Genomic DNA, 21,302 nt, shown 5'->3' with positions numbered 1-21,302 from the left:
AGGACCTAAGAGTTTGTGATCTTTAGATCCCTGATTCCAAAACCTGAGGATTGACCAGTTTGTTCTTCATGTTCCTGTGATGCTCTACAGCCATGTCAAAAGAGGACAGTTAGGCATAAGACTTCAGACTAAGATACAGGTCATCATCTTTTTAGTACAAACAAACAGTAAGATTCAGTACAAAATAATGCTAGCTATATGTATAGATAGACAAGACAATTCAATTCTTCCATTACATGATATTGCTATTTCGTTATAGAGAAGACTATAGATAGGTGTTTTACATAAATTTTCAGATACAAAATATATTCAATGAGATAACCTTTAAACATATTCAGCAAAACACTACCAAACATTAATTCAAGACATGAACAAAAAATAGGTAAATAATTCCTAGATGTGTTAAGTATTAAATATTAAATGTTCTTTTTTGAGTATGTATACAAGGTTATGCCACGATAGAAAATTCTGCAGCCAGCCACACATGGTTTTAGACACGACATTTCTGTGTATTTTCACTACATAAATGCTGAAGAAGAAAGGCTTGTCCTAATCCTAGCACTAATAAAACAAGAGAAAAGCCGTCTTCAGACAGGAACACTATAATCCTAGCAAGACTTTATAAAAACCTAAATCCCAAAGGAGGCCAGGTGCCAACCTGTTTCTGGAAGTGTTGATTTATACACATAATTTTCGCTTATTAAATTTCATTTCTTTCAGGTAGAAAACATCTCATTTACATTTCATGTCAAACACAAAATAGCTTAATTTGCAGTTCGAATACGGAATTAGTGTATCAGTGTTAAGAAAGGTATAGAAATTGTAGGGGTTTGCTCTTGCTAAGCAGTATAGTCATAAACTACCAGCCAGACATTCACTTTTAAATTCTTAAAATCATTGTATAGCCAGCATACGAGAAAGACCTAACCAATATTTCAGGATTGCAAGTTCTTCTAGCTTAGAAAAGTCATACAACTTCAAAATAGGTTTTTGTTTCCAGAACAGGTATTTGTATCTGAAAGTCACTTTCCATCTGGCATGTAATTCCATGATATATGCCAAGTTTTATTGATGAACTCATGAAACTGCACATTTTCTGGAGTCCATGTCAGTGCTACTTGCACCTCTGATCTTCTCTGTAAAGTAAGAAGAGAAAACACTTGCTTGATGTGCTCTGCTTTTTACAAGGTCAGACTAATCTAACTAAAGGATGGCCAATCACAATTTAGGCATATTTGCACGACAAAGGAGGGAAGCCAAGTTTCCACATTTTTATGTTTTAGAAATCTCATGTTTCACTTAAATGCTCTTCCTCAAGCAATCTCACCCCAACACACACACGGGGAAAGTCCCAGAAAAGAAGAGAGTGTCCTCCAGCTCTGCCACGGTCACACCTTCCCAGCACCAGCAGGGACCTCAGCACCACACTGCAGTCTCACAGTGGTCAACGTGACGAGGTCTCTAAGAACTTACCAGCTAAAGGCTGAAATCCTGTTTCCATCAGATCTTCATATATATGCTTGACAGGATTCTGACGTGCCAGCAATATACCGTGTAACCAGATGAGCAACATTCTGTTTCCGTGTTCCTTATAACTTTTTTTCCCTATGCAACACACAAAGCATTTGTCTTTCCATGTGCTGGAAACCAGTGTATTTTGTGCTTTTGCACTTCTAGGGTTCCAAGAGGTTTTAAAACCTACTCATTTATTCTCACTGCCTTTCTCACCTAGCAACAAAATGAAGGCTGAGACTTACAAAGGTTAAAAAAAAAAGTGCCCACAAAAAATCTAGTTTTATCCTAAGGCTGCTGTAAAGGAAGGAAAAAAGCTGTAATATATCTTAAAATAATTTTTTTTTTCTTCAACATGTGGAAATATACCCTGGAGTAGCAGTAAACAAGTACAATCTGTGCTATAAAAGCATTGCTTCCCCAGCACTTGACATGCCTGAAACCAGAAACTGCTGTTTCATGGCAGCTGTGAAAGCAGAGCATGAACCAGGTCTTCCTGTGTCATGAGGTTCCCCGGGTCCTCATTTGCAGCATGACCTGCAAGACCCTTCCATGCTGCTCGCTGCTGGTTTTGAATTCCAAAGATGAAGGTTCCTTCAGGCCAAGAAGGAGAACAGAAATGGCATGTAGTTCTACAGCACTGCTTCCCAGGAACCGGGGACAAGGCTTGTACTGATTCACTGCTCTTTTTCATAATCTGAATAACAGTGGCATGGCCAGTGTATCTGTGGCCACGCAGTTTAAAAAGCAACTCTGGTGGTTTTTACAGCTTATCTATTATGTCTAGCCATTCAGAAATTGTTACCTGTCCATTGTTGTTCAATAGCTTTAATTTGTTCACCGGTGAACTTCCAGAACAGGGCCAGTTTTTTCCATTCCTGGGGTTTTAACTGGTTGTATGCTAGATTCCAAAGGGAGGAACGGATTTGCTTGGTCTGCATACTATGATCTTGTTTGAAGGACAAGCTGAAGTCTGACCTGTCATCACTGTGAGCTAGGTGCTCCTGAAAAAGCAAGCAGAGGATAAATGCTAGAACGAAGCTGGGAACCTTCGCTTAGTGAGCAGTGAACACTGTGTCCTGTACAGCCATACGTAGCTACTGACAGGTGGTTTGCTTGGTGCAGGCAAAGGCATGTTTGGCTAGCAGAGCTCTTTGGAAGATGTCTTAGCATGGATGTTATTACAGTCCTAACAACAGAACAGAAACTAAGCCCTCTGGTGTCTATTGCTGTGTCTCACTAATGTAAAACAAACCACATTCTTTCTCTGGCACTTGATACCCAGCAGCAAGTAACTACGCCAGCACTGCTTGGCTCTGTACACGTCACGTTTTGAACAGGGCTGGGTTTCAACCGCAGTGCTTGCTCTTTCTTCTTGCTTCTACAAGTACTAACCTCTCCCTGAGAAGAGGCTGGGCACCCTCGGCATGGCGCTTGCTCAAGCTGTTCCCACCTCTGCCCTGTCAGCTCTGCTTGGCTGCAGCGGGGACTACCAGGTCATTTGATGGCAGCATGAGCTGTTCAGCAAAGTGTCTGAGCACCAATAAGCACATGTGTGTGCCCAGGAAAAAAGCCTCATTCCCAGTGTCGGTAGGCTCGAACATTTCGTTTTGTTTACATGCTAGTCCTCTTTCAAATCAGTCTCCAAAGTGAAAAATGTCTTCAGGAAGTTGACACAGGATTACAAAGCAGATACTAAGCAAAAAAGGAGGTGGCAGCATGCCATGTTTTTGAAGTGCTAAGCATAAAATACTCCATTCCAGGCTGAATTCAGACAAATATGACAGGGTTATTTGCTAACCTTACAAGAGCCTTGCGAGGAAAAAAAAAAATTTAGTTCAGTAACTAAGCATTGTTGTGTTAGTTTGATTCTATTTTTCTGGTGCAGACTTTATTTCATGCTTCCTGACCCATACAAGGTATGGTTTAGGACATTCTACAGGACAGCTTCAGGCTCTCCCCACTTCAGTGTTTCACTTCTGAGGTTTAAAAACAGCAAAACCAACAAAAAAAAACACACAAGCAAACAAACAAAACCCACTTTTCTTCTCCCTTTGCAGCAGCACAGATCCTCTTTGCTGCTAATTTTGTCTCTAGGCAATGGCAGGGTGGGACAGTAACAGGAGCCCTCAAATCAGTCAAAAACAGCCTGGACAATGATAGGGAAGGGTTGGGTAAAAGCAGTAAATAGAAAAAAGGACAAACGGAGAGAACAAGACACTCCCACACACATTAGTATCATGCGCTTCCTCACAGCAACATGACATTTCTTTTTGTAACTAATGCCTTGTCACAGATGATAAATCAGCTCAATGCAACAAAAACTTACAATAATGGTTCAAAACTCTGTAGTTTCATATATAGCAACAACCTGAACAATGTCATATTCCATAACTGTAGGACCTAAGCTGCTCCCAAAGGTTGTGCGCTTAGCTTCAGGTGATGGGATGCAAACACTTATCTTTCTATTTCCCAGCATCTGTGGAGCTCCTGCAGAAAACCACCTGTACAAACATGTTTTCTTCTCCTCAGGCAATCCAGTAAATAATGCCAAGAGGTTATGAGGTTGACAGGCTCACTGCTGTCAGACTTGTCGTGTCTTCTCTGGCAACAGATTACTTCACTTCTAATTCCCCTTTAAGCCAAAAGAAACAAAAATGTACCTGACAGCTCCAGCTGAACTGATACAAATCAAATACACACAACACAGGGAGTCTGTGGAGGTGTTTTTCATAATAATTAATCTGTAATTTACCAGCACAATGCCCTGTAATGTTAATTGTCACAGATTTGGACATGCAGGGCCAGAGTGGGGTGGTGAAACTGGCTAATTCATGTGCCTGCACTCGGGCAGGATCAGTATGCTTACGCCGCCCCAGGAGGCACTTGGCTAACCTGGTAACAGAAACGCTCCCTAGCAGGAAGCAGGAATGAGAATGAAGCTACAGATTTGTGCCGCAGCTCAGCAATGGGAGCGCAAGAGCTGGCAGTCAAGTGAACTCCTTTCACCAGTCCTTTTGGTCCAGTTTGCTAGCTCTGGTGCTCACAGAATTACCTGCTCTACATAAGTAAACTGTGTTAGCATCTTCCTTCTTGCAAGTTTTATGGTGGATGCTACATGAGATGTCTTTTACTGCCTCACTAGGACCAGTCTGCAAACAAAACATGCATTTGAGAGAGTGTGGGGATTTAAAACTGTATTGCGTCAAAACCCAGCAAATTCAACCAGTTCTCAGGGAGCCCACATGAACCTATGGCTCCACACAAGAAAAAGTGAGCCAGCAAATACAAGACTGACTTAGGGAGCATAATATGCCCTAAAATGAACCCTTCATCCTATGAAATACCTCCCTTTCATCAAGTGGTGCAGATACAGCAGGTTCTTTGTGGCTCATTGCTACAACTATCATTGATGGACTAAATAAACTTTCTTAGAATTCTAAATGGCCCCAGTTAAGATCCCATGACATGAGAACATGCTGAATTTTCAAGACCCATTTGGACTGGGTCTGAGTTTCAAGGCGTGTCTCTAGAATGGGCCTCACCAGCAGCCCAGCACCAAATACTCCTTTGATTTTAAGAGGCACTAAGCTTAGCTTTTCATGTTCACTTACTGCCTATAGGCTGTGCACAGATTCATAAGTGACGTGGGACAGTCAATGCAGGCCGAAGTAATTGTTATTTACACTTTAACACATCTGGCTCAGCCCTTTAGGGGGCTATGTTTAAACAACAACTAGGGAAAGAAGGTTAGAAATTCAGACAATCAGGTCAGTCTGAACCATGTCCTTCACACTTATTGCCTGGTTCTTTCCCATTTTATTGATTGTGGTTTATAATTAACACACATAAAACAGAAGAGGGAGCTCCTGCCGAAGCAGCTGAGCCCTTACTAGCAAATGAGTCACAGACACCTGCACTCCTCCATTTTTCAACCACGATTTTGCTGCACCAAAGGACGCAGGGATCAACATGGATTCAGGTCATCCCAACCCTGATGCGGATGGCACAGTTTGAATTTGGGTCAGAGGCTTTCTCCACCCCTTCATCTCTGTGTTGTAGAGCATGATGCAGGAAAACGGTAAGATCTGCCCACAATTTTACAGCTAGTCAGGAATAAAACCTGGATGGGGTAGAGACCTTCCTGTTCCCAATCCTAACCTCAATTTATCACGGCCAGTTTTGCAACCTGCCAAAAGGAACCACCTGAGGCAAAAGGCGCTTCAGTACCAGAATTAGCTTTTCCTTTATAGTTCTCAGCATAATGAAAGAAGTCTCTTACCTGTTTCATGGTATAATACCTTTCTGCTTTAATGATCATATCTACAATGAGGACATGACTGCTCCTTGATGCCACAGCTAGTGCAGTTTTTCCATGCTGAAAGCAGAGACAGTGCATAAGAACATTATCTCCTATGTATGAGGGTAAGCATATCACAGAAGAAACACAGGAACTTTGCTTACAGAGCCCCATCCCTTTTTTTCAAGAAAATGTATTACTACAATTTTATGGCTTCAGGGTAGCTACAATCAAAGTTATATGCTTTGCATGAGCTGTATCCCCTCAGCTCAGAGGTGGTCAAATTTTTTCCTGCATGAACTCCCCTTGAAGAACTTCTGGTGTGGTACAGCTGCTTTCAGAAACCTCCTGCACTCAGACTGCTGCATGCTTCATACCAGCTCGCGCTCTCCAGTCACTGCTTCCAAGTTCATGCAAGCCCAGGCATCCACAGGCTGAAAACTACCACAAATACAGACCATTCCCATGTTACAGTTAAACTGGCATTTCAGATGGATAGGCTGCCAAAGTTGGAAACCTCCCGCTTCATGGGCAAACCTGCACCTTATTTTGGAGAATTGGTATTATTGGTAAGAGAAGCTGGCTCACAGACTGAAGAGACGGTGTGGGAATGATTTTCTCACGACAACTGAAGTGAGCACAACTGAAGGTGATGTTTCATGGGTAGCAGAGGCAGTCAAAGGAATTAAAAACCATTGCTTTAATTCCAGCTGCAGAGGACTGCTCACTCTGCTGAACACACCTCTGCTATCAGCACTCTGATGTAAAGGCATCTCAGTGGCTCTGCAGGGTTGTCTCTGCAATTGTCCAGTTCTCTCTGCAATTTTCTGTCTTCAGCAGATTTGCACTGAGTGGAACTGCGGGTATTCTCCATATATCAAGTGCTAGACATTCTAGAAAATTAGACCTAAAAGAAGCGAACTCCTTAATTAGAAGTTTCAGTAATTAAATTATAAGGCATTCCAACTCTCCAGCTATTATAAAGTTCCCTAACATACACCTTTTGAGTTCCAGCTCCTGGCTCTGCTCAAGATCATTCTAATTAACCTGGTTTTAGAAAAGCATCACATTGAAAGTCAATAAATTTACATTTCATAAGATCTTTATAGCATAGACATACTTTATATGTGAGAGTCCAGAGACCTCCTTGGGTCTCACCTCTGGAAAGGTGCTCTGCATTTCACAGGGAGGTGGACGAGGTGGAAAAAGGGGGTGTTTCTGCCCTCCTGTGCTAGTGCAGACACACGTCGTGTGAGCACAAGTAGCATGGCAGTCTTCCACATAGGGAGCATTCTCTGCACTATCAATCACAACCAACATCTGCAGATGGCAGGAAGGAAGAGCTCCCAAGAGAGCATTTCCTGAGCTGTCACAGCTTGCAATTCATGCAGATGCATGACATGCTCTGGAGACTGTGGGCATGAAGGCCAGGAGAACACTGTGTAGTCGAAGCAGGCCACCCCTTTCTCCTGCCTACCGTTGTTCAGTAAGGACATTTTTGTCATCTCAGTGCCAGTTCAGTTCAAAGAGGGCTGTATTTGCAAATGTTCCTAGCAGTGGCATGTCCTCAGGGGTCATCCAGCAAACAGACAAGGGAAAAGCTACTCCGAGAAATAAAACCAATGCAGAAAGGTGACGGAACCTGTGCTGGCTCAGAGCCCTGTTCTCATAACACACCCTGAACTCTGCCAGCACAGCTGTGATACCAGGGCACTAAAGAGCCCAAAGGTTTGCAGGTGCTTATGGTCAAAACAGGCAATAAGAAGTCATTTTCTGTGCCTGCCCTTGGAATACGAATAGGTAGAGACAATTTTCCAATGGCTAAGGTGCTGTCTAAAGTGGACAAGATTTCACCCTGGGTTCGCCTGTATGAGAACTGCAGCTGTCTGGCTAGTGTAGGCACGACTCTGAATGGAAAGGCTTAACTGCTATGCAGCATCTTACCTCAGCCTCCCAAAACATATCAACCATGTCATCCGCACTCAGAGCCCTGAGCCTCATGTCAGGCTAGGGAAAAAAGAGATGATCCTAGTCCATAAATTTTTACTCCTCATCAAAACAGTTTTGTGCATGAAAATTACTTTTTAAAATTACTAGAGAGCTACATTTTGGTCATGATAAACATCAAACCTGTCAGTTCAGTCATACGGAAAATCAATATACTGGTAATGCTATGAAAAGGGGAAACTCAATCTTGCAGTAATTTGGCAAAATTTGTAAAACCGGATTTGGTACTCTGTCCTTTCAAATGCACTCCCCCACAGACCCATTGCTTTGGTACTTTCAGTCATTGCCATTCTTGCCTCAGTCTTTCCAGGCTGAATATCAGCAACAGGGTCTAAACATCCACCTGAACTCATCTGGGATGGCTTCTCAGGGACACGGCACCATCATTTCCAGATGGCCCAGAGTGCTGAAGGACAAACACACCGTCGCTACAATTAGTGAAGCTGGCAATACCCGTGCCGCTCCTGGCAACGGACCTGGCTGCGGGTGCACAGTTACAACAGCTGCGGGCTGTTTTCCACTCTGTAAGCCAAGTCCTTTTTTTTCCATCAGAGGTCTCTGCCAGCAGGGTTTACCCCTCAAACTACAGAGCTTGGAAATGATACAGCTCTTCACTAAAATAATTTCAGATCTCTGCAAGCTGCAGGTACAACAATATTAAAAGGAGACTTCCTTTGTAACAACTAATAGCTTTACCTAGGAAAGACAACTGGCAACAAGTGCTTTCTGCATCTTTGGGAACAAAATCTAAAATTACATAATCCTTGCATGTGTGAGGAGCGTAATCTAACCTTATCCACGGTCTTGAGATCGCAGCCTGCCTTCAGCAGCACTTCCACCAGCTCCACATTGCCAAGATCAGCTGCCAGATGCAGAGGGGTTTCCTGCCTCTGGAATTAATGACACCAAATAAATACAATAAGCCAAACTCCCTCTTAGAAGTGGAGTGCTCACAATCTGGATCTAAAGAAGATTCACAACAAGAGACAGCCTTGGCAAGAAAACACTGAACAGAACGAAATCGTTTAACTTTTGAGTGCCAGTTTGGTTTCAGGCAAACAAGAGAGCATCTGGGATCTCTGCAGGAAAACTAGGCAGGAGTTCCAGTTGGCTCAGGGAAAAGTTGCTGTCATGCTCCTCTAATGTACTGTAACCTAACGAGCTCTCTCTCTTCCCTCTTAAAACAAAGTGTTTTGGACAGAGTGTTTCATGCAACTGCCACCCCCCACCCATACTATCCTCTCGAGTAACCTTTTCCCTGCTGAAATTCATGCAAAGACAACTGGACATCCATAATTTTCAACAGGACATTGCGCCACAGTCCACCACAGGATTTGTTAGCCAGCCCTGCCACAAAATGATGACATGCAGCAGAAGTCTACCTGCTCCATAATGGGTTCAATGAACCTTAAGCCACACACGCACACACAAAAAAAGCGGGTAAGTGAAAAAAAAAAACCATTAAACAAAATCAAACCACTAACAAGAAGTACAGCTAAAGGGGCATTCAGTGTCAAGACTGATCTTAGGGTGCTAAAATGAGCGTTGTATAGTATCTACACAGCTGCACATACCCAAATAAAACCTATTTATTTATCCTTCTACAAAATATTAGAATAAGAATTTCCAGAAATCTATGGGTATAATGCAAATAAGATACATTGTCATTTGTCGAAGCCCTGCATATCTGGACCTGTCTGTTAGCATGTTTCATGTGACACAGCACCCTTGTAAGTTGAAGGTTTTGTGCCTGTGCTTCTCTGATGTTGCAAGTCTATGTTCTGTAGGTTTGGTTAGAGAACTTTTTTGGCCTTTAGATCTTAACTTAAAGGTTACAGAGTCAAACACCAAGACCTTACACACCAAGAAACACCAGCCTCAGGTTCTGCATTAGAGAATCTCATCAGCCTTTTTGGGAATACACACTATGATCACATGACCTCATAAATTTCCCCCAACAATACATCTTACTTTCTTTTCTGCAGTAATTTAGAAATATGTACATAGCTATTGTATTCAGATATGCCAGAGACAAAACACAAAACATTTCTAAAAGACGTGTTCAAGTTTACAAAATTCTCTGTTTTATATGACAGAAGAGCTTATCATCATACTTGACTCCAGACACAAATGACAGCCTCTGTCTCCTGCAAAAATTTGTATAAATTAGTCTTTAGCAATGATCAGTGGGAAGGGGTGAACTACAGATTTCTCAAAGAGTAGTCTTATTGTGGGGTCCCCACCTGTCAGGCGGGAAACCAGGGTGCATTTCCCCAACAGGAAGCCACAGTGCCCAATGTGGGACTTGACAGACATGATGGGCCAGTCTTTCCACAGCTGAGATGTAGGGTCAACGGGGAGAGGGAAGAGAGCTTCTCTTTGAAGTGCCACATCTGGCAGGCCAGTCTATACACAGTTGGTGCCTCAATGTCTGCCTAGTAGTCCACCATGGCCAGGGTGCCAGTGTACAACATTCATGAGCTCTGTACAAACTTCTGCCACATGGACCATAAGCACTGGATGTCATCCACATCTTTGGAGGCCTGGTTGTTGGCCAGGTTGTAGACCACCACCACCACCATTAACTCCCTCAGACATTGGACACCTTATTCTGTGGTAGTCTACTTGCCTTGCTGGTTTACAATATCTTCTTTGAGAAGATATCTTTCCTTCACACTTGATAAAAGCCACCTCCACAGGCTTGCAGGCGGCTGCCTCTCTTCCAATCCCTTTGTTATTCCCATATTCCCTAGAGATGGATCCTAGCTGCTGGGTGTCCCTACCGTCACAGCACTGGAGCAACCAGGCAGCAACTTGCTCACCTTGCTGGTGGATGAATACTTGCTGCCTATCTCGTAGGTCGTTTGGGGATGGGGACCAGGTAGTTTCCACCTTTTTCATCATTCCTGTTTTTACCTTCTCCTGCCCTGCTGCTTCTTCTGACTCTTCCTCCTTCTACCCCTCAGCAGGAGCTTCTACTTCTCTTACTAACCAAGTAGACATCTGCTTTCACTATTTCTTGTTGAGTACAGGAGCAACTATTATATTTGAGGGCTGGGTCTCTGGTCAAGCCGCTGTGCGTGCCCTCAGATTGAGTGACGTTTTTGGTGTCCATATGGGTGATTCAGAGTAGGAGCCCTTCTCAGGGTCCCTTTGTGTGCTCCTTGATCAGGAGACCCTCTTTCTCTTTTGAGGGCACTGGATGGCAGCTCAAGCACGTCGCTGTGTTTCATTGGGGCAGGCAAGTCTCCCCTCCTTCAAATAGCGTACCAATATCTGGGACTACAAGCCTGTTCAGGCATGAAATCCCAAGCTATTGAGGCACAAACAGCCCCAGGCACCTTCCCAACTCCTCCTTCACACGAGGATCAACTGCCTCCCAGCACATTCCTGTGTGGCATTCCCAATTAGTTGTTTAACCTTACGAATGATGATCGAAATCAGGCTCACAACACACACTGGTATGAATAGTCTGATTACACAAGGATATTCAAAGAACGGAGTAGCCACTACAACCAGGTGGGAGAGACCTATCCTAGAGAAGGGGTAGGTGCTATTCTGCCTCTCTCCACAAAGCGTCTCTCCAAGGAGAAAACGGGGAAGGTGTAATTGCTGATTTTCTCCATGAGATGGTTCTCTGAGCACGTGAGTAGCAGCAGCGAAGGGCCCAAAAATACCAGACCAGGCTCAAGGCCAGTGCTCTCCCAGGCAACGCAAAACAAAAATACACAACACAGCAAAAGCTGAAAATGGTTATTGACAATTATAAGAGGTTTTGTACAGCAAAAAAGGAATCAAGGAAGCCAGTAACAAAGTAAATATGTCGGCATACATCATGCAGCCTTCCACAGAGAAGGGTATCCCATACACGAGGGACGGGATTAGTGGCGGTGGAAGTGGTCTACAGAGAAATATCTGACAACCAACCAAGGCCTTCAAAGACCACTGGCACCACGCAGAGGCCAAACAGTCCTGGTAAAGGTGTGGAAAACTGGCACTGGCATCCCTGGGTGGGCTTGAACCACCAACCTTTCAGTTAACAGCTGAACATGCTAACCAATTGCACCACAGAGACCTGTAACTTCATCACTCAGTGTGATCCTGTGTGGTGTGGAGCATCACTGTGGTCAGCTCTGGTCATCTGCTTGGTTGTGTCCCCTGCCAGCTCCCTGCACAATCCCAGTCTGTTTGCTGGGGAAGAAGAGCATGAAACAGAGAAGGCCTTGATGCTGAGCAAGCACTGTTCAGCAACAGATGAAACACTAGTGCCTTACTGGCATTGTTTTGGCCACAAATCTAAAACACAGCACCTCATGGGTTGCTATGAAAAAAATTAACTCCATCCCAGCTAAGTGACCCTCTGCACTGGGTTTCCCCCTGAGATCAATACTATTCAGACATTTCTGTCATTTATTGCACATTAATTGTAACACTCAAACAATAAATTAATCGGGACATTTTCTGAATATACGGCATTTTGCTATCCTTATCTTGCACAAACAATACTAGCACAGCATGTACCAGTGACTAACACACACGCACACAGGCAAAAAGATAAGGAGGGAACTGCCTCTTCCTTCCTATTTTTTTGTACCCTGAGCTCATAAGGAAAATACTTATTTCAAGCAAAATCCATGTAATCTCCTCTTTACCAGTGAAGTTATGTTAATTCCCAGTTTTTCTTACATGATTTAAGGAGTTTATACTATGATTGGCATCCAAGAGGCTTTTTACTACTCGTAGATGATTATTGATGACTGCTAAATGGAGAGGGGAATTCTTCTGCTGTGGAGGAAAAACAACAAATTATTATATTTGGCTATGTTATTAGAAGTTAATTTAAACAAGAAAGAGGTTCTTGTTAAAATCCATCCCTTGCAAAGGCGGTATGTTCTAGCAGCAGCTCAAGACTGCAGAAAACACACCCTGAAGTACAGAGTGATGCCAGAGATGGTAGCCTGCTCCTGCAACACCTACAGCAGCAGATAAACAAATACAGCTGAGAAACCTGGAAATGTTGAGTGCACCAGTATCAGTGTGTTGCCACTTAGGAATGCAGCAAGGCACACTCCTTAGATATTCGTACCTGGATGTGCTGCTACCCTTGGCTGACAATAGACAGCTTAAGGTAATATTTCTGTTCCCTCAGAAAATTGTGTTTGCCTTTAGTTGAATAGACTGGAGACAGATTAATCCTGTACTGGGTAAACAGATGTCAAAATCTACTTTCCAGGAATAAACTCTTGTCACATATTGCTGCTGGAAATATTCTTTATACTAAACTGACTTGCTGTCATATTTATAAAAAGCAAATTACAGTTAGAAAGAAATTAAAGGGTTTTGTTTGAGTGATTACTTATTAAAATTACTGTGGCATAGATCCAACACCAGTCACAATCCAACCATTAGATTGGCAAGATCACTTTGTGTGTCAAACCTGTGACTCATCAGTTTCTTGTTAACCACAGCTAAAGAATAATTCCATACCAGTGCTATTCATGGGTGGAAGACATCAGTTTATTAGTGTCTTAATAAAGCCATTTCTTCAGAACTACAGAAAAATAAAGCAAGCTCTTATGCAATGCTGCACTGGAAATGTTTCCAAAATGTAAGTTACAATTTTATGAGTTCCTTCTGCTACAGAAAGCAAATGAGAACAAACAGCACAATAACTGCCTAATCTGTAAAATAAATCATTTCAAGCACATGATGAATTTTAAATATTACAGAATAGGCCAGTGATCACGGCAGATAAGTCATGAAGCCCAGATTCTATTTTCACCCTGTACTCTACAAGCGGAAAACAATTTCCTATTCACAGAAAATCTCAGATGTAACAAAAACTGCAGTATCTAAATTGAGACAAGATTTGAATATTAGGAATACTTCTTTCTTTTTAAACCCCAAAGAATGGTGGCATGCAGATTTTGAAGGCATATGCTTTGAGTGCAGAGGGTGAAAGCACTGAATTGTTTATTTACCTTCATTCAAAATCAGTTACAACTGTTAACTCTTTGCCTATGGCACACAGGGAGGCCTGCAATACTGCTGCTTAGTTCAAGCCGGGTACTTTGCTCAGTTTCCTCTAATGCCTGGTCCTTGGCTTAGCCTGGACACCTCTACACCATACTGCACCGGTCTGCCCAGGCACGCACTGTGTTTGTGCAACAGGACCTTGTCTTTTTTCGTCCACACATATTGCTAACTAACATCCACAACCCACATAATAAAGTGCACAGTACAAAAATTAAGGAACTAGTCAATCTCATTCAGCTGTCTGAATTCCCAAGGAAGGACATAAAAGACAGGACAGGCTGAAAAACAGCAGAACAGTTATACTGATATACACTCACCTTGGGTTTAGGAACCAGGTCAACATTCTTGTCAATAAGAAAAGTAACCAAGGATAGATGTCCATTCTGAATTGCAATCTGCAAAGCACTGCTATTGTTCTGAAAGAAATGGTATAGACAGTAAAAAAATTATGCTTTTATTGCTGGAAAAACAGTACTAAAGAGAGCTATCAATATAGGATAAGCTTTCATTTAAATTTGTGTTATTATTACCTCCCCCAAAAAACCTCCCTTCGGTAAAACAATATGAAATTAAGTGCACCAGCGGTTAGCATGATGGGTTTTTGTAAATACTGAAGGAACTTTCACTTTTGTCTGTATTACAACAGACACGCTAAAAGATTCAGTATTCAAAAGTCCTTTTCAATCTCTTTTGAGAGAGAAAGATCGGCATTGTCAGCTGTCCTGCGCCATGGACAACAACAATGCCAACACATCTCCCACTCTGTTACTTCAGTTTGACCTTTAGTAAGCAAGTACAGTCACATTAACAAACTTTTAAAAATAAATCTATAGAAAATTTTCATTTAATAACTCCAATAAAACAAACAAGTTCTCAGTCTGCTGGAATCATAAACTTTTTGTAGCAGGCAAGCCAAGGCCATTCAACAGATGTGAGCTGGACTGAAGCCCAGGAACAGATGTGGAGAACTGGTTTGTCACCAGTGCAGTCACATACACTGCCAAAAAGGAGGATTTTCAGTTACTCTAACTGGTTACAATTTCATAGTCATACGTTTTGCTATCAGACATACAGTAAATAAATAAGCTCCACCACACTACTCTGTCAAATAAATCTATGCTATATTTCTTCCACATCAGTTTTAGTCTCTTAGCACTCTCTACATTACCAGTTCTATTTTATTAATTATTTTTTTTAACCATTTCATAAAAATAAGCAGAGCAAATATACTGTTACTACACACAGAAAAGAGAAGATAAGGTCCTTCCCACAGCCCAGAATGTCCTAGTACCTGTGTGCTGGTTGGATACTGTGTACATACTTGAGTTAAAACATTGATGTCACTCCCAGCTTCCAGTAAGAGTTCAGCACATTTTTCATGACCTCCTTCAACAGACAAGTAAAATGGAGTTTCTCCATTCTAGACCAACAGAGAGAAAATGTCTGTTCCAAATTAAGCCACATGACTATAAGGCTGTGACACAGAACAGGTTAGCTCGATCAGACTCTTCCAGCTCAACAGAAAAGGCGAGATAGTCACCAAAGAACACAACCTGAATGCTCCCACATTAATGCTGATATGAAATGGCAACTCACCAGCATTTAAATGACAGATGACAGTTATGTGGACAGATGTATGGTAAGGTTTATGATAAAGAAAACTATTTAATAAATTTTAATCATGCTCTTTTCAAAGAAAATTGCCAGCAACAGGCACAGAAGCAAAGCTGGTGGGTAGCAACTGCTGCCACTCAGCACCAGGCAACACCCCTAGCAAGCTAGCACATACCATAAGTGCTAATTTCCACCAGTCCAATGCCACGGATTTCTGAAGAATTCCCAACTCTAGTGCTAGTTATAAGGAGCACTTTCAGCAGAAATAATCCTGTGGCATATTTATTTCAAATCTTCTCATCCCAAAAAAGTCTCCATGTCTCCACAGCAAGTCTCTAAAATTAGTTACATCAGCTGCACAATGACTTAATCCCTGCTTCTCAACTCCTAAAATACACAAACATTTACTGAAAGTTACTCTAGTGTTTCAGCATTTGCAGAAGTATCAACAAATCCTGATTTTTCTTCGCTTAAACCCCTGCCACCATCATTCTGCTACACTTAATATACTTTAGCGCTTGCTCATGCTGGGAAAAGAGAGACCTGCTTGTCCACAGACTAAAACACCTCCAGCTGAACAGGAAGGCCTCAGCATTAGCCTTGGCAAGGGTGGGGCACAAGTTGTACAAGTTTCCTGTGCAAGAAGCAACAGTGTTAGACAAGACTTGGAAACACAAGGGGCTCATGTGCCTCAAAGCTTGTGTAGCTGGAAATAACAGACAAGTCGGATAAGAGAGAACTCCTCAATCCATAAATCTGTTGCTGATTAAGGAAGAGGAAGGGCTTGGGCAGGACTCGGTGTCCCTTAGCCAGCAGGACCAACAGTCAACCACATGGCAGGTTCCCACAGCGGACATGGTAGCCCACAACAAAGTGAATTAACTTGCCCAGTTTCTTCCAGGTGCCCCACAGAAGAAGCAGAGGACCCAAGGACCCTTTGCAAGGCAGGAATGCTGAATTGAGTAGTTAATGTGCATTTTCCTCCTCCATCTGTACTTTAATCCTTAAAATTAAGCTCATGAGTGCATCAACTCAGGGATATGACCTTCACAGATAATATGCAACTTACGAATATGCTGGCTGAGCTCACCAATACTAACCCAGAAAAGAAAAAGCGGGTAGGCAGTGTCTGCAGCCAGTTCTGTGCAGTCAATTGAGATCAGATGAACAAGGTACAAATCTGAGACCTCTTTGCTGAGGTGCCTGCAATGCTATGTGCTGGGGACGCATGTTGAACTGGCTCAGAGAATAGCCTGAAAAGCACCAGAGATGGTAAAAGGAATGGGATCGTGTGGCCAGAAATGTTGGAGGACAGGAAGCAAGGTGGAGGTTAGGCCCTCCAGTTTCTTTCTACGAGTAGTTATGTAAGGACACATGAGACAGAGGGGAGGCCATTGTGTGAGGAATAGAGGACAGAGGAAGAGACATTGAAGAAGTTAATGCAGCTGAATTTATTGGAGGAAGGACTACAACACAGGATGGAAAGGTACTACAAAAGCAGCAGAACTAATGAAGTCTACTCAGTGCAACATTTATTCTTTTAAAATCCTATTTTTAAGTTGATGTTTCAAATCTCTAACTTTATCTCTTTCGGTAATTTCTGTGTCCTTACCTGATTGCGGTCATTTATTTCCTCCCACTGTTCAAGCAGAATTTCTACAACATCTCTGTGACCATTTTTGGCTGCTAAATGTAATGCTGTGTTTCCCTCCTTGAAATTAAAATGTCAAATAAGGCATTTTAAAACTCAGAATAAAGTCAAAACATCAAGTAAAACCAATACAAAGCCTTTGGTCTTTTACATACATCTCTCTTTTACACACAAGGAGAAGGAAGCAGATCCACCCAGCATGTTCCAAGATTCAGAATAATCCAAAAGGGGCCTTTTCACATATACACAGACGTGACCTTGCTGGTCTAGTTGGTTGTTTCATATTCAGAAAACTGCAGTGTGTGACCAGTGAAAAGACCTAAAATTCTAACACCTAACCAATGAATCCGAAGAAAACCTTGGTTCCTACAAGGAAGGGGACTACACCAAGCCCCCAAGGCCACTGATGTAAAGATTAATGGCCAAAAGCTAGGTAAGTATACAGAAACTTATAGTGGCTTTGATGCCAACATTGCAATCTTCAGTCTCTTTCACCATCAGCACAATTTCTTATCAGCTAATTAATAAAAAATCTCACACACCAGCAAGCAAATAAAAACAAAGAGCAAGTTCAGGAAGAGCAGCAGGTTTTGAGCTAAAAGACGATGCTGGTACAAGAAAAAGTATAAAAATAACTAGAAAAACTCCCTCAGAGAAACGAGAGTCCAGAATACCTTTCTATTCACAGCACTGGGCAGGGGCAGAATTCAAATCCTTTTTAGAAATGATGGATATAGTGTGATTGCTTTTAGTGACCCAGGAGATGAGATTCTGTCCTGGCTTCTTACCTACTTACTCTGTAGGATCACAGCATTTGTCTCCCATTGTTGCTGCTTACACCTTCGCCCTGCTAGATGCCTAGGACAATAGTCTTTTAACCTCCACTGATAAACTGCTTAGCACAGCAGAGCTCTAGGTTGCACTGCAGCTTTTAAATTATTACCACAATACCAAAAAAACCCAGCATCACTTCCTGGGTGCTTACTTAGATGGTTCTACTAATTTTTAATGTATTTATCCTTGCAATGCCTCAGATGCAAACAAATACCAACTTGCTCATTCCACAAATAGTCAAGTAAGGACTATCCATTAAGGACAGACTTCAAAAATTATTTTGATACCTTAAAATGCAGTGTAAAAAGCAAACTCAATCAGATTGAAGTGTTAAGGCACTTCTGAAAGATCCCCGTTGGTGTTTATTTGCATCCTGAACACCTTGGAAAAATTAGTCATGTGGGACTTAGCAGTGACACACAGACACAGCCGAGCAGAATGAAAAACTGGGACATACGATCTCCCAGTACAAAGGCTGACGCCTTAGTCACCAGACTTTCCCACTTCTCCCAACAGACAGCATATGCTATTCTTGCTTTACATGAATTATTAATATGTATGGAAAAGTCTTCTGGCAGTAAGACCAGAAGTCCCACTGTCTTCCCTTAACTACTGAAAAATCACCATCCTTGTGTATTTGTTCCTCCAATATAGATCACTACCAGCACTGTGACATCTCTACAGCTTATTCACATTACTTGGTTGTGTAGTAACTACACTGAAACAAAGTAATCTTTCATAAGCACATTTTTAGTTGTATTTGTGTGGAAAATAAACCTTACCTTATCTTTTTCAGACGTAAACAGCTTCAGAGTAATCAAATTGTTTATCATGTCAACATGGCCTTTTTCAGATGCCAGAAGAAATGGCTTTTTACCTTTCTAGAAAACAATTATGGAAAGAAACAGTGTTATTGAAAGTAAAAATATTTTCCTTCCAGTTATTAGATGTATGGTATATATATGTATATACGTATTCTGCATAAAAAATCATATATCATGCGACCAAGTAGATTAACAAAAAATTAGATATACACAAGAAGAGTAAGAATTAAAAAACTAGATTACACACCTTGCCTATCCTGACTAAAATATCTGAAAACTTCAGAAATGGTAACAAGGTAGAAAATATGCTCAAAATATTTCTTAATTCTTCTCAGTATGAAAAAATTTATCAAAAGAACTGTGTCATTAAAGTCTGAGGATGCTCAGAAACAGGCAGTAAAGAATTTGCAAGATTTATCTCCACAGTGTAACATGTTTGATCTGAATTCTACAAGCACAGACCAGAACAACCATATCTCAGAAGTTTCATCCAGGATGCCTGAATTCAGTGCTGTACATTGTGTGGGTTTTTTGGTGGCGGTTAAACTAACAAAAACTTTTCCAACTGTTTACAACTCAACTGCAGAATGTTATCTTGACAAAACCATACCACTGGTCAGACAGTGAGACTGTCTAATAACCAGTTAGTTAGATGGCCTCACTACCTGATAGTGGCCTACGTTAAATGTCTAAGAAAAAAATGTAAACGACTAATAGATAATTATGAAATAACCCCAACATAAAGAAGATTCTTATTCACCTTTCCTTTTTCAAGGCCTAAAACACAAAGGTTTGTTTTGTTAAATTAACTCTGTTTTGTCAGCCTTGTCATATGTAGAAAGAATGCAGAATTTTGCATTGGGTCAATACAATTCAAGATTCAAAAAAAAAAAAGATACGGGAGCTTTGTTCTTTCAGTGACAGATCCTACCAGAATAAATTTTCCTCATGTAAAGATAAAACATCCTACTTAGCTAAGTAAGCCTTCAAAGCAAGATCCCAACATTGTGGGAAGGAAAAATAAAATCAAAGCAAACCTGATGAGGACAAGGCCCTGGCACTGTTGAACAGTTGATGCACCTCTGTAGGATGGTTGTACATAGTCTTACATTCTATGTTGGCAAAATATGCCTGTGCTGGCCATAACTGGCAGGTTTTGGTAAGGGCAGAGGGCTGCCGGGGTGAAATGTGTGGGAAGAGGTCAGAGACTGCCTTATGCTGGTCACAGACATTTCCAGCTGGCTCCACAATGGACAAAACTGACCCACCATGTGTCAGCACTCAACCCATCAAAGGAGCACATGATACCTCTGTGAAAACATACTTAAGAAAGCATGGTCACTGCTACGGGGAGGATGTACAAGGGGAGATACAGGAGGAGACATGAGAGGACGCAAGGGAGGAGACACAGGAGAAGGTACACCTGCAGGGTGACTGCAGCCCATGGAAGAATCCTTGCTGGAGCAGAGGAAAAGAGTATGAAACAAAGAGTGGGAAAAAAAGGAAACCACTGTGGACTCACCTCAACTTCCTCTGCCTCCCATAGCCTCACCAATGGGACTGAGCATCACGTCCAGCAAAAGCAAGGGAATCAGGGGAGGAGAGGTGTCTGGAGTTCAGCTGAGACAGGAAAACAGGGAGGAAAGGTGTTTTCCCTAAATGCTTGTCTGGCTGTCTCCCTTGTTTCTCAATACCCAATATAAATATATAACTGGCACTAAATTAAAATTCATTTAAATTCCGCAAGTCAGGATTGATTTCCCCACAACAGATGCCTCATGACATCAAAGAAATAAACAGAAAGAAACATACTGTACCCCATCAGGCTTGTTCAAGTCATTCAGATGAAGATCTTGGAGAAAATAATCAATTATTTTAACACTGTTGTTCTGAGCTGCAAAGTGCAGTACGTTCATTCCTTCCTGAAAAACCATAAGAAACTCTGTAAGAACAAGTCCGATGTTTTTCCAACATAAAGGTGTTTAGAGTTGGTAAAAATTTGTCATCAACAAACCTCATTCTTAGCCTTTTGATCAGCGCCTGCTTTAACTAATTTTCGCATTATATCCAGATTTCCAGTCCAAGCTGCAAGATGAATCACTGTCAGGCCATGCTTCAAATAAAACGATAAAAGTCAGAAATTACCACCAAACTACCCTGTGCCAAATTTCTTAAAATCTTTTTGATTGATTCAGTGTATGAGAGGATTCTGCTCTGTGGGCTCTTAGAAAATCACCTGGCTGTGTGAGTGGGATTCATTTCACTTAAATCAAGCTAATGTTCAGGCTGCCCTTGACGGAAGCTTTGGCATCTCCACAGAAGGATTTCAAGATGGGGGAATTAAATACTACCTGGAATTGATTCCCTCTCTCCAGAAACCTGGGTGTTGGTGGATGACATTTTAGGTGATAATACGTAATGACTGTATTTCCATGAGTCACCATAATTTTCCATTTAGCCCTCTTTTAAAGGTTCTCTTCTCTCAAATTCTCTGAAAAGTTCTTCTCTTATAGGAAAAAAAAAT

General features: G+C 41.8%; 1 protein-coding gene and 1 non-coding gene across 2 annotated transcripts in view; both read right to left on the bottom strand.

The window, feature by feature from the left end:
- Positions 1 to 1,077: 1,077 nt before the first annotated feature.
- Positions 1,078 to 21,302, bottom strand: part of ANKDD1B (ankyrin repeat and death domain containing 1B) — a 30,380-nt gene continuing 10,155 nt past the window's right edge. The window contains exons 4-15 of the mRNA XM_086479977.1: positions 20,793 to 20,891; positions 20,596 to 20,700; positions 18,737 to 18,835; positions 17,082 to 17,180; positions 15,177 to 15,275; positions 14,173 to 14,271; positions 12,506 to 12,604; positions 8,611 to 8,709; positions 5,795 to 5,890; positions 2,318 to 2,516; positions 1,474 to 1,605; positions 1,078 to 1,136 (exon numbers count right to left, since the gene is read on the bottom strand). Of these exons, the coding sequence (XP_086336103.1) occupies positions 1,078 to 1,136; positions 1,474 to 1,605; positions 2,318 to 2,516; positions 5,795 to 5,890; positions 8,611 to 8,709; positions 12,506 to 12,604; positions 14,173 to 14,271; positions 15,177 to 15,275; positions 17,082 to 17,180; positions 18,737 to 18,835; positions 20,596 to 20,700; positions 20,793 to 20,891 (1,284 nt within the window). The remainder of the gene's footprint in view (positions 1,137 to 1,473; positions 1,606 to 2,317; positions 2,517 to 5,794; positions 5,891 to 8,610; positions 8,710 to 12,505; positions 12,605 to 14,172; positions 14,272 to 15,176; positions 15,276 to 17,081; positions 17,181 to 18,736; positions 18,836 to 20,595; positions 20,701 to 20,792; positions 20,892 to 21,302) is intronic.
- TRNAN-GUU (transfer RNA asparagine (anticodon GUU)) lies at positions 11,821 to 11,894 on the bottom strand. Its single transcript has one exon. It is a non-coding gene; the product is annotated as a tRNA-Asn (tRNA).

This window comes from Leptosomus discolor, chromosome Z, assembly GCF_034619465.1.
Source record: "Leptosomus discolor isolate bLepDis1 chromosome Z, bLepDis1.hap2, whole genome shotgun sequence".
Classification (NCBI taxonomy): Eukaryota; Metazoa; Chordata; class Aves; order Leptosomiformes; family Leptosomidae; genus Leptosomus; species Leptosomus discolor.
This window is presented reverse-complemented; position numbering and strand designations above follow the sequence as displayed.